The sequence below is a fragment of the Medicago sativa genome, chromosome 8, assembly GCF_051527215.1.
Source record: "Medicago sativa cultivar Bolivia chromosome 8, Bolivia_mono, whole genome shotgun sequence".
Lineage (NCBI taxonomy): Eukaryota > Viridiplantae > Streptophyta > Magnoliopsida > Fabales > Fabaceae > Medicago > Medicago sativa.
In genome coordinates, this window is record NC_140756.1 from 5611774 (window position 1) to 5628427 (window position 16654).

A 16654-nucleotide genomic window follows, 5' to 3' on the forward strand; every position below is an offset into this window, starting at 1 on the left:
AATAACAACAATACACAACATAGAAAAGTTTGCAATTTTTACAATAGACAATATTCAAAATTATCAAATACAACAAACTACTCAATAATTATCTAAATATTCTCATGCAACTCTCATGCAAGGTTAAATTAAATTTACACTAAGGGACCCCAATTTGATAAATCAAACACTATTACAGACCCCGAGCACACTCCACATTAGTATAGATTACAATAATAGTTAGATTGTGATCCATCTTGAGGTAAACAATACAATTAGACAGAGATCCAATGGGAATAAATAGCATTAACAGCAAAAGATAAAATCATTTGATCATCCGTAGACAGTGGCGGGATACTCATATCAATCGCAACTCAAGGACACTTCCTTTGGATATATGAAGCTCCATGCTCTTCATATCTATTAGAAAGCGGTTAAAACAATTTAGTATTTAAAGTTATCATTTATGAAAGAAAAAAATCAAAGCTTAATTTCATAATCACGCTTTTCTAATGACAAGGAGAGGAGCATATTTTTGATCAAGGTAATTACTCGGATTTGGAGAACCACATTTGTTGGAAGGAACCAAGGGAAGCCAATATACTGCCTCCAATCCAGACACTGCCAATAAATTCACCATCACAAGTTAGAAAACAGTTTATACAATACAACAGCAAATACTTCCCACATAAAATTAAAAATTGAGTTAAATCATGATTGTGAGTCTCCCCCTTGACCTTGAAAGAAATGGAAGCAAAAGTAGTGGTTGGGGAAGAATGTAGGGGACAACTTTTATAAGATTCTAAACCTAGCATTAACCAGACAACAAAATCTAAATGGATATAATAAGATAGCTTATACTTAATCCAGTGTCCTGTGCAAGTAGCGAAATTGTGAAAATTGTATACAATCAAGAAAAAACAAACTCAATATGTCTCAAGTTTTCTTGTTCTCAAAATTTGTTTTGGTCTTCAATTTTTCAGAGCAGGAAAACATGAGTTTATAGTTTTTGTTAGAAACCGTTGTTTTTTTTTTTCTTCTCAATTTTGTTCACAACATCTGCACTGCCCAGGACTTCTTGGCTATTAAAATATGTTCTTAAAACAAATTTACTAAGTAGGTTTTTTATTCTTTCACATCTAAAACTTTTTCAAATAATATTAACAAAAAGTAGTTTTGAAAAGCAAATGTTCAAAATTGTTTTGTAGTATAGTTTTTAAAGATAAAAAATAATAATTCAATCAAACAGCCTCATAAATGTTGCTTTCTAGCTGAGAATGACCATAGCCATCTTATATGTTGATGGCAGAATTTTTAAACAGTACAGTTAACCATACAAAGAGAAACAAACTTGTTGATTTTTTTTTTTTTGTAAACCAGAGTAGTAAATGGGCAAAAGATAATGAGAGAGAGAGATCGCACCTAAACCTCCTTTCAGTAGCATTTCCACTGGCCAATACCTTTACTCTAGCAGCCTGAGGGGATTCCTGCATCAGAAATGAAATTTAGTCAACTTTAATAACAGATAACGTTTCGAGCTTTATGAAGGGCACAGGCATGCCCCTGATTATATACTTCAAAAAGACCCAATGTGTTAATATATTGTAATAATATTTATAAAACCCAATATCTTTATTCAATTTTTGATAAATATTTCCAATTTGAATATCTTCTCTTAAAGAACAGTGAGCTGTACAATTAAACACAAAATTTCACCTTCGTTTTTTTTTCTTTTGAAAAAGGCAAATAGCCCATCGAAATTGGCAACGGGGGGGGGGGGGGGGGGGGGGGGGGGGGGGGGGATCAAACCTGAGACCTTGAGAGGAGCGCACTCCAGGGTCCCAGGCCAACTCAAGTGGGTTCCCAATATTTCACCTTACAAAACATTTTAAACAGCTTCAGTGATAAAAAGTTTTGAACGCTTGGTGAAAGGGGAGTACTTCAATTTAACATTCCTAAGCTTTTAAATTCCATTGCCTTTTTACCAAGTAAATCACCATGTCACCAAATAACTTCTATATTTTATTGAGATAATTCACTAGGAAAGAAACAAACAAAAGGTCGTGCACAACATTATTAAATGTGCTCAAAGGCAAAAATACATTAGCTCAAGAGAGAACTCTGCTTCTTTGTGATTCCATCAAATAAACACACGAAAGGAAACCATAAGCATAGACTTATCTTCAAAATTACATTTGAAAGTTACACAGCTGAAAACAAAAGCAGCAAACACTCCAAAAACCTTTCTGAGAAGCCAAATATATCTATGGAACATTTGGAAGGGTTATTTGTACTTATCAAACACAAGCATTTTGTGTTTTGAATCTTTCATACGCTCACTTATGAAGTTTATGGAAACGGCTTTCACAGAATTTGTGTGAAGTATAACCTCATACCTTCTTAGATTGAAAAAACAATTAACATAAAAGCTCTTGTATGATAAGTGCTTATTAATAAGAGTTAAAAACGACTTGGGAAACAAAGTATAAGAAACAAGACATGTAAATTCCCCATTCAGCTGTACTAATGGAAGCCAGCCACTCAGCAGAACAAAAATAGACCAACTAGGCTGAGACAGAAAGTAAACAACAATAACAACCAAGACTTACAAGTTACAATGCTATAACTCAGACGCACAGAAAAACCATTTGAAAAAATGTTAACCTTTGAAATCACCACCTTAAAACAACAATTTAAAAATTATTCAAGTGTAAACAAAAGCCATAAAGGTAATTAACCCAGCACCAACCTCCGAACTATCACAAATTGCCAGAGTGAATAATATAAGCAAGGGCTCATTAGTAACATTATACCTCTAGCAAGTCTTTCTCAAGGCGTTCCTTCAGTTGTTGCATTGAAGCCGTACCACCAGCAAGCTGAAAGTGAAATGCAATCAACTTTAAACGCACAGGTAAATGACTGACTCTGTATGATATGCTTCCAACATACTATTCGATACAACATGGTCAAACAGATAACTTGACCTGTATATGTACATCATATGGTTTCAGCAAATATTTGTTGGTTGAATTTATGGGTATAGGTCAGTTGACTACAAAATAAACCTCAAAGCATTCCAACCACAATAAAAAAATGAGTTTCAATGCATGTGATATCAGAAAACTATACAATCTTGCTTGTTATTCCATCCACAATATCTCCAAATTTTCAATAAAAATGGATGGCCTGCAGCATGAGGCTCCTACAATGCTTCTATCAAAATGGTTATGGGATGGGTTATACATGTGCAGACTAGCCATGCTTGCACTTTAATTTTAGGCATCAAAAGTGTCTGACTCCGTGCTAATTTTATAATTACGCTCTACATAGAAACTGGGTAGAGTATATGTACAGAAAGGAACAGAGATTAAAGGAAACAAAAAATAACATTACCAGTATGCTACTAAATAATTCTCTTCGAATGTCTACATCACACTTATTAATGCTTTCGATAACCTGCAAATATTCAAAGGAATGTAAAAACAAATCAGCAACAGGAAGTTAAAACCCCAAACAGAAACAATAATATCACTACCATCGAAACTTTTTCCGCTAGGTGAGGTCAGCTAAATAAATCAAACAATGCTTTAATGCCTAAAGACAGACCATATAAATGCAAGTCCTTCCAATGGTTGGCCTATAACTTTCCCTACCATATCCATCTACCCTAGGTATTGAATTGTGCACTATCATTTGAGATACTTAAAACAACAGCAGCCAAAGCCTTTTCCCACTATCTGGGTCCTTAGATACTTTAAACAAACACGTTCAATTATCTTACCATTTGAGGCAGCCCACGAACTGATGGAGCGATTTCTGCAAAGCTCTCCATGCCCGGAATTGACTGCAATTTACATCGACACAACATAAGAGAAAAAATAGAAGCACAACGAAAACCAAACAAACAGGATTTCACAGTGCAACCTCAAAATCTAACATCCAGCCAATCTGGAAGCAAATTTAGCAAGGGCGCAGGGGGGAGATTGTAGAGAGATGCTTTCAAGAAGCTACACTTTTTTAAATACAGTACATACAAAATGAAAAGAATCACACATATAGGCCTTTGCTAGACATGATGATAATTAGATTATATTTAACAAAATAATCATTTGCAAACTTTTTCCTTTTTTCAGGGACTGAACCAATACTTGCATCTTGATTTATTGAAAAGTGTTTGCTATCTAGACACTAATCTGACTTAAAAACGCAAATATATAGATGTCAGGTTTTACTATATGGAAATATACTATGCTTTATTCAATTGTTGATGATGAAACTTAAAAATCAAGACATATTTTGATTCACAATTAGGGGAAAAGGCCTTTCAGTTCATGAGTCAAATCTCAATTTGACAACCATGGTCCTTCCAAATCCAATCTGATAATACATGACTGTGTTAGGTAAACCCGAAAATTTTGGATTGGCAAATCACAAAATAAGGCTCCAGTTAAGTAAGTAAGCAAGGGTGAATCTCCCATTAATTAAATTTAAATAAACAGTGATCTTAATCCAATATAAAATTATTTTATTAGAGTTACATCACAAACAAACATGCTTGGTCTTAGTCGTTCCTATGATATCAAATATCGAAGTACCATCACTCCATTGCTCTGGTTTATACTCTACTCTTGAATTTGCTTTCTACTTTTCAATTTCATACCACACATGTTGAAGTGATATTTGTCTGTTTTGTTTTAGGGTCCGTTTGGTTGGAGAGGAATGGCAGGTTAGTAGGGCGATGGGGGAGGAAACATGTGAGTGGGGGTATATGTAGTGTGTGAGAAGGGAAGGGATGTCGTCAGTCTCTTACGGTTAGTTTTTGGCTTTGAGTTAGGACAGATATTACTATAATGCATTTTTTCCTTGTTTTCAATCAATAGTACATATTTTCTATTTCATCTTTATTTGGAATCAATAATTTCATTTTTTACATTGAACTCCCTTGCCTTAAGTTTAAAATACTAAAAAGAAAATGCACCATAAATCTTTAATGTCAGCTCACAAACCTGAGCCAGGGATGGATTGAAAAGAACATCTGGAATCTTAAATCTGTCAGCTCCAATTTCAATTGTCCTGTGATATAAAAAATATATATATGTCATGACAACCTTACGCAATAGATTATGGATAAACAAGAAGCAATAATCAGGCTATGAAATATGCATGATAGGAAATACTAGAAACAAGTGTTATTAATATGAAACATAACTCAATTCATCCCCCTCAATATTTCTATGAGCAAGAATATCTGCAACTTACTGGCCATCAGGTAGCTCATACGATGTCGTTGGGATGTTTGAATATGCACTCTCTGCCAAATAAAGAAGAAAAATGGATGTCATATAAATTCTATTGGAGTTGAGAAGGGAAGAGCATCTTCTAGACTTCTGGAGCGCCTATAAAGACTTGGCTGAAAAATATTTATGTATATGTATATGTTTATCATTAAATCAGATCGCTAAAAAAGCAACCAACCACAAAGCACATAGACCAAGTAAAAACAAACCACATCACAAGGATGACAGATCAAGTTATCTTATTAGACAGTCTCAAAAAAAATGTTTTCAAAAGAACAAGCAGAAGGCTAACAAGATTTGAAACATTAAATGAGATGAGAACAGGTATACAAACCATCATATGGAGTATCTGGAGCACGGCATACACATTCCTTGATATCACTAGCAATCACCCTCTGTCACAAGGAAAAAGTTACTAGACATAAAACATGAGATTTAATGAGATGAATCATGATCAATGACAGACCTGGGAGTAGAGCTTGTAGCTTTCAGATGTATTAGGAAAATCCAAGTCTACAGTCTGTCAGATTCAGAAATTATTAAAAAGAAAACATATATCATTGATGCAGTTAATTTCAATTAAAACCAAAATCATATTCAAAGGATTTTCACAATGGATAAGTGAACAAAGGGAATTTTTCTTACTGTCATTTGACTCAAAAGTTCTAGAGTTTTTTTAATTCTATATAAAGGTAATAACAGATATGGGCTTACAGATGTCTCTATAATAACAATATATAAAGGGGATTCAAGTTTTTTTGGCTGGATTTTTTCCTTTGGTCAAAATTACACAAACTCTCAATTAATTTTAGGGAATTAAATTAGAAACAGAAAGCTCTATTGTTGGTGTTTATTGAAAAAGATAAGAATTTATATCATATTTGTTTTCTTGTCGGTGTCATTGAAAAAAATAAAGCATAGTTCTTTACAATTTGAAAGTCAAAAACATCTACACCTATAATTTTAATCAAAATCAATCAAAATTTCAAAAAAATAAATAAAAATACAAAACAAACCACTTATTATAATTTACATGCATTAGCGAAATAAATTAGAAAAGTAGGCAGACGAGCATGTGAGAGCCTGTCTGAGCGCTAGCATATATAAGAGCATACATGATTTTGGGTTGGCTTTTTATATTTAAACTATACCCTTCTTTTAAACCAGCTAATTACAATTTTATCTTTTGTATAATATTATTTGAATCAATAAGTAAAAAGATCAGTTAAATCCCATTATAGTAGGAAGAAGTACACTACAATAGGAACAATATAAGTTAAATCTTTATTTGATCCAAAAAAAATTATAACCAGATAAGATAAACTAAGCATACAGTTAAGCGTAGTAGAAAAGTGGAAAGACGGGCACTGCACTTGGTGCCCGTCTTGACGCTAGTTGAAAATAAAGAAAAAATTATACAAAATAGCTAACACCATTATCTCTTAAATATCTTATATTTCAGAAAATGGATCTCTTAGCATAAATTTGCAGAAACATTTTGAACAGATCCTACTTACTATTTAGCTCAATTTACATTGTAGCATTTACATTGTAGCAGTGTAGTGGCACATGCAAATGTTATCATATCTGATTCATAAACTAATCCAGATATAAGAAATTTCAATTGGAACACTTAGTTTATGAAGATGTGTTGGAGGCACATATACATAATATACAGGAGCTGGAATCCCATACTCCAGTTTTTTTTTGGGGTGGGGTGGGGGAGCTTTCGTACACAGATGAATGCATGGAAGTCAAAGAAAAAAACAGTTACTAGGTCATCAACATGAAAACACATAATACCTGAAACTCTCCAGGGCGTATTTCCTTTCTCCTAAAGGAATACCGAGGTTTCATCTGTACAAAAAAAAAAAAAAAAAAAAAAAGGAAATCTCAGGGAGATTAAATCGCAACAACATTACCGCTGACAAATATAATAGCTAGAGTTTGTAACCCACCGCAATACCCTTGCTTTCCAGGCTTTTCATCAAGCAATCTGTAAGAAATTCTCCTCCAATTGGAGACGTTGCCACAGCCTTGTGTTGCAAAAATAGTAGAAAATATGATCAGACAGAAAGGTTCAGTATTAGCCAAATCTCAATATCAATTCCAGGCTAGAATGAGATCTTGAATTATTAATTATATCGAGCAGAATAGAAGACAAAATGAATATGCAGAGCACACGTAAGGAAGTATTATTGTTAATACCTAGGCAATAATTAGTGCCTCACATATACATGGAAACCCTTGAATAAATTTTTCATTATTATCTGTATTCCTTTTTTACAAAATTATGGTGCTAAATGATTAAGTGGTAAGTAATATAGAGATGATAGCCGGTATCTGTGCGTCCTTCATATTTAACTAAGTATAAAACAACAATCAACCCCAAATCTTTCTTAATAATTTGACGTTGGTCTTCCTCTACATGTCCAAACCACCTAGGATGAGATTCTACAATAGAAGCTACCCCTACTTTTTTCCAATGATATCATTCCTTATTCTATCTTGTCTTGTGTGATCACTTGTCTGACATGGCATTCTAATCTTTGCAATACTGGTCTAACTTTATTGTTGAGTTTTTCTGCCTTGCATTTAATTACATTCAGCATAGAAAGTCTTACAACTGCAAGGTAATTTTATTTTAAGCGTGCATGGATGTTACTTTCATATCACAGATCACACCTAAAGCATTTTTCTATTTCACCCATCATGCATGGATCCTATGGTTGACATTTAACTGTATCTCTTGTCATTTTTATGATAGATCCGAGACACTTAAACCATGAGACTCATGGTATTTTCTCCAATTTTCACTTATAAGGTATTCTTTTTTTTTGTGTGACTTGTGCTAATAAAAAGACTAACTTAAATCCCTCTTGTTTAAAGCAAAAAGATCTCCCTCAGAGTTTACTTTAGGCCCCAGTCACTTTTGGGCCAGCCCTGCTTGCATTTAATATACTGTATTTTACTTCGACTTAAACAACAATATGCTTCCAAGGCATCTCTCCTTATCTCAAGCTTTTCATTTATTCCTTCTCCCAACTCTGAAGAGAACCTATTGTATGCCTTTTCCACTATCTATATGATAAAAGACATGTAAATAGTAATTACAGGATTGGAAGACTTCACAACCAAGTTATTTTTCAGGAAATTGGATAACTAAATAGAGTTTCATCAAATGAAAATCTAATTCAATTAAACTATGTGACAGGTGAATTTCATTTGATTCATAAATAATAAATACCTTCTGAAGAACATAGCCATCATGTACCGGTGCAACTGTAGTTGATCCTCCACCACTGAGCAATGGAATAATATGAAAACCTCTCATCAGCAACACTTCCAGCATTATATTGAAGCATAAAAATAGACTACTGTATTTAACTTTTAAATGGAGATGGCTCCCCTATTTCAATGTTGTCAATTGAATTTCTATGTTTGTTTTTATTTTTATTTGGTCCCTTAATATGCCTTGTTAAAATTAGAGGGTATATATGTTCAACTTTCATCACTATAACCACAACCATTATGATGCTTAACACATAGCATTGCACTGGCATTACTTTATAATAATCAAACAGGAAAAGGAAAATAATCATATATAGACATGTTAACACATGAATGGCAATGAAACTTTCAGACTTTTATTTTGCAACTAGAAGTACACTCTTCACTCATTTATTTAAGAATGCATGTTTCAAAGAAAGTAAAAGCCTCTTTATCATAACTGTAAAAAAATCATATTCCAGAACTGTAATCAAAATTTATTTTGTACCATTTTTGGCTCATTTCATGATGATTACGTAGAAAAACCTTTTTTTATCCTGCTACTAAAGCAACATCAAATGTGTTTTGTTAGGCTTCAAATGACTACTACTTCGAAGATGACGTGAGGAAGAGGCAAACGAGGGTTATTAAATGGTGGCCACGGCACTGCATGGAGGATTTTTGACAAATCGCCATAGCCAGATTGTGATGGGATGGACGCCATGGCAGCGCCGTAGGTCGCAATGGCATGTTTATACGGCGGATTTTGGCCTTCCCCTATATTCTGCAATCGGAAACGCTGCTACATGGCGAGGAATGTGGGAAATGGAGGGGATTGGTTACGAATATGGATAAAAGAGGAGGGAAGGGTCAGGGAAACGTAAACATGAATGACTAAAGTGGTGAGGTTTTCGGCTAGGTACACATGTTATTTTCTTTGCTTCCCTGCATTTTCTATGTAATTCCAGTCTCTCAACCGAGAGCAACTTTTGATTGCAAGGGGATTGATATCCATTATTTCTAACTCTAATATCAGGTGTGTAACATTCAACTAGTATATTTAGTAAGAGTAGGGCATACTGAAACAAGACGACCATATCAATAATCATGCATATACAATATATTAAGAAGTTGCCAATTGAAATGCAGAAATGATGAAAAAAAAATATCACTAATCATATTACCAAATTAAAAAGGATAAAAAGTAGTAGCTAACAAATAACATAATGATCTCTTACCAATCAACAACTAATGATGTGGCACGCCCTGATGCAAAAGAAGTCAAAACCTATATGAAAAACAAGAACAATTTCAATAGTTTTTCATTTTCACTTGATAACATATATTACTTTAGTTAGAGATATAGTTAGTGTAGGACTATTCACTTACAGCATTTTTTGCCAAAAATAATGCAGGTGCTTTGTACTTCTCAAACATAAGCTCTGCTGCCCTGCAAGAATCACAAGAACTGAATTATACATGTTGATGTTTTAAACAGAGCTCCATTAAATCTAGATGATAAATTACAGCCAGAACACCTCTCTCTCTGTTGTTGAGCATTAGAAGAAGGCTCTGCAAGGAGCATGGGATGCTCTTTAGGATCAATCAATAGGCACTCCCTACTAAAAAAGAAACATGTCAATTTCAGAATTATATAATTTCTATAGTATGTGACTAAAATGCTCAGAAAAGAAAAGAGCAATACAAAGGGAAAATAATGAAAACCAGAAAGAGAAAAGAAATCTTCACATAGTGAAAATGTTCAAAACCATGTTAGGAAAATAACCACTAACAACACAAGCGTATTCTGCCATGAAGGGCCAGCTACGTGATTCCAACATTTAGCAATAGTATATAGAAAGAAAAAAAAACAATCAAATAATCATTCATTTAGTGTAACGAGTCTATAACGGTTTCTTTTACAGTCTCTTTGGTTTTTCGCTATCCTTTTCAACACACTATCTTTAAATTGATCCAGTTTTCTCTGGAGCATCTGATGGTCATCTTACATTACCGAACCACTTAAGTAAGGTTTGGTTATCTTCTCCAAAACACGTGCTACTCCAATTTCTCCCACATATATTCTTGATCTTATCTTTCCTTTCATGTCCACTCCTCCACCTCGATATTCTCATCACCATGGTACTTAAAATCGCAAGTCAACACATAAAATTGTGCAAGTCTGATATTGCTATATTTGGGTGTAATTGCACATGATCAGAAGGATTGCCGCACAGAACCATGGAAACGATCGAATCGTGCAACTCTGCCGATTTTCTGCATTTCACATCGTCAAAATTTGCGGGTGGCGTTTGCGGTCTGGTTCCTTAAACAAGCCTTTTGGTGCGACAGTTTGTTTCCTACCCTAAAAGAACATGTTTTAATCACTTGATTAGGGGGTGGGAATAGGCCGGGCCGGACTTTGCTTAAATAGGCCGAGCCTAGTTAAAAAAACAAATGCCTAAGCCTGGTCTATTAGCCTGTCAACGGCTTTATTTTAAGTCTGGCCTGGCCTTTTTAAAAGCCCGGCCTGGCCGATTAGCCTGTCTAAAAGCCTAATTTGTACTATCAATTTTAAATATAACATTTGACATATTTATAAAAAAAAAAAAAACTAATAAACATATATTTTTAAAAGGCTAAATAAGTCAATAAAATTTTGTAAAGCATGTACCACCATCCCCCCCCACACCACCACCACAGCCACTTTATTAGCATATATATATTGCACATATATCCAATAAAATTTTGTAGAGCTAACACATCCACTTTGTAGAGGGTAATACGCGTGTGTTATAAAACGTATTTTATAGAAGCTAATACGTGTGTATTATATGATGTAGTATATATAATTACACATATATGGGCCGGCCTAGTAGGCTTTTCTATAAGGCTTAGCCTAGCCTATTTAAATTAAAGAGCTTTTTAAAAAGCTTGAGCCTAACCTATTTAATAAACGAGCTAGGCCGAGCCGGGCTTTAAGTAGGCCGGGTCATAGGCCCCTGACGAGCGGCCTAGCCTATTCCCACCCCTAGGGTGCAACGTATTGTTTCCTGCCCTCTAATCCTGTTTAATTTGGAAAACAGTCCAACTTCTGTGCTTACTGCTCCCTCTCTCACGTTGTGTTATGCTCTGTACTGGATACCAGAGAACAGAGTTCCCTTCTGCTTCACTACTGTCTGTGTGTGCAAATTCCCTCTGTTTTTGCACTTTTTCTATATTTTGGATATTAGAGAACAGAGTTCTCTTTTTCGCTACTGCCTGTGTGTCTGAGTAGTTGCGTACAAACTTCCTCTATCACACTGCTCTGTTTTGGATACAAGAGACTTAAGTGACTTATGAATTATGACTTTAGGATTTGCATAATTAGAGTTCTTTATTTTTTTGTTGCATTTTTATCAAATATGTATGACTTTATGTTATGAATCTATTTATATATCTATAAACACACACCAGTGTTATCGAATGTCATTTAAGGTGGTGCCATGGCGGATTTTTGTCTCGCCGATATGGCGGGCTTTTCCACCATACCCCCGTCATGACGGCACCATAAAGCGGACGAAATGGGGGTATTTTGCCTCGCCTCCAGAAATTGCCATCTGCCAGAGACAACGCTGACACACACGCGAGTTTATGTAATTGGTAGGATCTTGACTCTGACTACCTTGCTCATCACTATTCACTGTTATATTTATCTTTTGAAACTGTTGACACTATGTTGTGCATCATTCACAACCCATATAGAGCATCGCTAGTGTTATAACCATCTAGTAATATTTTCTGTTGAGTCTGATAGCAACTTAATGATCATAGACTACACCTGAAAGTATATATTTCGTCCAATCAGCTTAATTTATATGTGGCTAGGTCTCCCCACCACCTCTCAATCTCCACGCATTTTGTAAGACTAAAAAATATCTAAAATGAACAACTCGTGGTATGAAGTGATCCCTAATTTTTGCCTCCAAAACAAAGCTGCCCAAGAACTAATCACATGTCATAAAATAAGAACAGTATAAAAAGGAAAAAAATACATCCTCAGTCCTTACAACACAGATCATAGAGAGATTAGATCATCAGTATAAACCTGAAGGCATGATCCCAAATGCTGTCAACAATATCCCAGTCAGCAACAATTCCATCCTTTAATGGAGACACCACCTGACATCATAAAATAAAAAGATAATTACACCTATTAATTATAAAAATATGAAATATATGAATCAAAGACTATTCAAGAAGAACGTTACAAAAGGGTTACCTCCATAAAATCTCTACGGTAGCCCAAGGACTGAGATCCTACATATAATTTTCTCTTTCCCTTGGCTTTATCACCATCAACATTTCTAATATTGTTCTTTGATTCGCCAGAGCCAGAGTTCTTTTCAGCCTCGTCTGATTCATCAACATCCATTTGATCAATCGCTCCAACAACCTAAGTTCACATGAGTCAATACAAAACTTATCGTCAACACATTATCATATTCATCCTCAAATCAGTAAACCATCCATGAATTTTGAAGATTTTAATCTAACAAACTATCCATTACACCTAATTACACAATCAAGCAATATTAGCATGTGACAACCAAACAGTGCAAGTGACCACTTCATCACTAACATCAGCAACAACAAAAAGACAACAAAATAATAATGGTGGAAACAACTAATACCAGTGAAACAGGAAACAAAACATAAAAAGTTAAATAAACGTACATACACACACCCCCCAACAACTAAGTTGTATCCCACTAAGTAGAGTCGGCTACATGGATCAAACGACGTCATAATGTTTTATCATATATCATATTCCTATCTAACTCATTAATCTATAGATCTTTCTTAGTAGTTTCTCTAGGTCTTCCTCTACCTCCATCTGATCTACTCTCCTTACTACAGAATCCACAGATCTTCTCTCTACATCCTCAAATCACCTAAGCCTAGTTTCCCCCATCTTTTCTACAATAAATGCTACCCGAATTCTCTCTATAATGTTGTCATTTCTAATTCTGTCTTGTCTATTCTTAGCATACATCCAACGCAACATCCTCAACTCTGTTGTGCTTAATTCACTTTGTTGGTTCTTTACAGTCCAACACTTTGTCTCATACAACATCACGGATCTTACAATTGTGCGATGAAATTTTCAAGTAAATCATCCATACATTTTAGATACATTAATCTATCAAACTATGAATCATATACGAACGTAACTACAAATCAAACGTACTAACTTGTGACCACATAAAATTATTCATTAACATCAACAATTAACTAAAATGAACGGAAAAACAATAAAGCTGAAAGCAGATAATAATACCAATGAAACATGAAATTCACAACAAAATTCCAAAAAAAAAATCAGAAAAATGAAAAGTGTAATGAAAGCACTTACAGAAGGAAACACAGCTTTGGGAGCATCTTCACCAGCATAACCAGCTTTACAAGTATGTGAACCCAGATCAATTACTATAGCTGAAACTTCATCTGAAAATTCAACAAAATGAACAATGTTAAGAACTATCAGAACAATAAGAGAGTAATAAGAAGAAAACATAACTCGTTTCCGCACTCACCACCACCGTACATAGTTGCAACGGCACTGTAAACTCAACAGCGCAATTAGGGTTTAGAAAGAAACTATTGAATTTTTGAAGTTTCCGGCGAAGGAGGATGAGACGGAGAGCGCGCGGGAATTGAAGAAGGAAGAAAGCTAGGGTATATGGTACTGTTAAATTTCGATTTCGATAAACCCACGTCAATTACCTATTTGCACCCTTGTTTTTTCTACATACACACCTGAGAAGAAGTGCTTAGAGCGGATAAGCTATCTGATTAATATTTGATAAAATTAAGTTGTAATAATTAATAAATATGAAATAACATCAAAATATATTTTTAATTAATATTTATTTTTTTAATTAAGATAATAAAGAAAAAATCGATAGAAAATTAAGATAATAAAGAAAAAATTGATAGAAAATATGATAAGATGTAAGTTATAAGTTCAAACCGTATTTGAAGTAGCTTATCAAAAATGTTATAAGTTAGCAAGGAAAAAGCTATAAGCTTGTGAATAGATTATTACTGAACATGACCTTTTTTTTTCTCATATAAGATTGTAAGGTATTGTGTTAGATGCTATAAATTCGAAATTTTATTGTCTGGTTTAGTTTTCTTTTGCCGCGGCAGCATGTTTTTTGGTGAAATGCCGTGAAAATGTAAAGCTACTTTTTCTTGTGTCAGAAAAGAAAAAAAAATACACGTTTAGAGGTTTGTGGACGTGAAAGTAAACAAGCACTTTGATTTGTCAAATGAAGTCTAAGCGTGTGTTTGTTACCATGTTGAATTTGTCTCCCACCGTACTTTTATCTAACTCTACAATTTCAAGTTTCACAATTATCACGTTAGCAGAGCATTGGGACGCGAGAAAAGTGAATCAAACTTGTAGCCAAACAATGCGAAAATCTACTGCAGGTGGTTGATATACTGAGTGAGTGAATCCCATAAACTTTGAAGTACTAATCTTATTTCTACCGATAAAAAAATCATGTAAAAGAAACTCCTTCTTACAAAAAGACCTACACATAGGAACTCCTTGCTTGTTAGCTACGCTTTCCTTCTTCGTTCTCTAATCTCTATGGTGTTGCCCATGTTGAAGCTTCCCATCAAACTCATTCTTCTACATTTTAATTTAAACCATACATATAAACATTGTTTTCACTTACAAGAATTGCGTGAATGGTATTTCATTCAACTTCATTTGTTCTAATTAAATTAATAATCTCATTTAATAACGTTAGACTCATCCACTTTCTTTTATTACTTGTTTTTCTAATGATTTTTCGTTTATTTCTTATATTTACCTTTGCTCTCAAAACCCTCCTTTCTATTTAAACTATTTGATTGATAGTTGATACTCCTAAATTGAAGTGCATGTCCTTCTTCAAGATTTTAGCTTTTTTTTTATAAGGGAAACGTGCTTGGTACATCACTGTAGCATTATACATCTTTTTTAATTTTTTTTTTTAATTTCCTTTCCTTCTCTCTCCTTCAAGACCATTTCTCCCGGCCATCCTTCTCTATGTTCAACGCCGATTCTCTAGCCACCGCTGTAACTTCTCTCACTATTCACCGATGTCGTCTTCTCTTCTTTCAGTCCTGTAATCGTGTGAGGACAGATCTGCGGCGGCGAGGACGGATCTGGTGTCAATTCTCATCGGAGTTTTGAACAGATTTGAGCAGATTCTGGCGGTGTGAGGGAGAAATAGGGGTCACCGGCGGCGTGAAATCCTTGTCATGATAAACCGATTGAAGGGACTGCGATGATGGTGAGGACGATTGCAGTAGTGGTTATCGATGAGGACGGTGGTGGTTGTAACGCCCGTCTTAATTATTTGATTATTTAAAAAATATATTTATATATATAATTTAAGTGATTTTCATGATTGATATGTGTGAATTTTATGATTCATGAAGTTGAGTGGTTTATATGATTTATAAATGAATTATGTGGGGTATGTTGTTGTGATGAAGTTGTTATGTTGTTATGACTTATTTTATTATTAAATAAAATAAGATATGATAATTAAAATAAAAATATTAGAAGTTGGGCTGTGATGTGTAAAGAGTAAGTTTAGAGGTGAGAAGAGTAATACGAAAAGATAAATAGGGCAAACATAAGTTAGAAACGTTTTTACGTGAAACGCTTTTGGAAAAAAGTGAGAAAAGTCAGAAAAGAGGAGAACTAGAGGGAGAGCTGCGATGTCATCATAACCAGGTAAGGGTGAGACTAATTTTCAATATTATTAAGAGTATGATTCCATAGGATGAATTTAGCATGATTAGGTTAAGTTTTGGTGAGAATTGAGAATTAGGTTTAAGATCAATTTTGATGATTGAATCATGAACAGATGTTAGATTGATGCAAAATTAGTGTACAGACCTTAGATATTACTTAAGATGATAATTAGATGCTATTTGGATGAAGGAATCATGAATATAGGTGAAAAGTTGTGATTTTTAGGTTTCTGGACGTACTGACATTCATCGCTCGCATCTGCGAGCAAGAACACTCGCAACTGCGAGCTAGAACCCAGAGCTCGCAA

The 16654-nt window shown here is 34.3% G+C and overlaps 1 protein-coding gene across 2 annotated transcripts; it reads right to left on the reverse strand.

The window, feature by feature from the left end:
* Window positions 1-20: 20 nt before the first annotated feature.
* On the reverse strand, window positions 21-14268 carry ARP4 (actin-related protein 4). Of its 2 annotated transcripts, none has more exons than XM_085738171.1 (20): window positions 14123-14268; window positions 13942-14033; window positions 12808-12981; window positions 12634-12707; window positions 10085-10165; window positions 9936-9996; window positions 9785-9834; window positions 8524-8578; window positions 7235-7312; window positions 7080-7133; window positions 5743-5796; window positions 5611-5671; window positions 5239-5290; window positions 4986-5052; window positions 3761-3823; window positions 3373-3435; window positions 2793-2855; window positions 1402-1466; window positions 532-600; window positions 21-399 (listed from the first exon to the last, which is right to left on the reverse strand). In XM_085738171.1, exons 1-20 carry the CDS (start codon window positions 14133-14135, stop codon window positions 354-356), a joined length of 1335 nt encoding a protein of 444 aa, XP_085594297.1. In that variant the 5' UTR covers window positions 14136-14268; the 3' UTR covers window positions 21-353. The 2 variants fall into 2 exon arrangements, with proteins under 2 accessions (XP_085594297.1, XP_085594296.1); XM_085738170.1 differs by having other exon boundaries at window positions 10085-10168.
* Between the last annotated feature and the right edge of the window lie 2386 nt (window positions 14269-16654).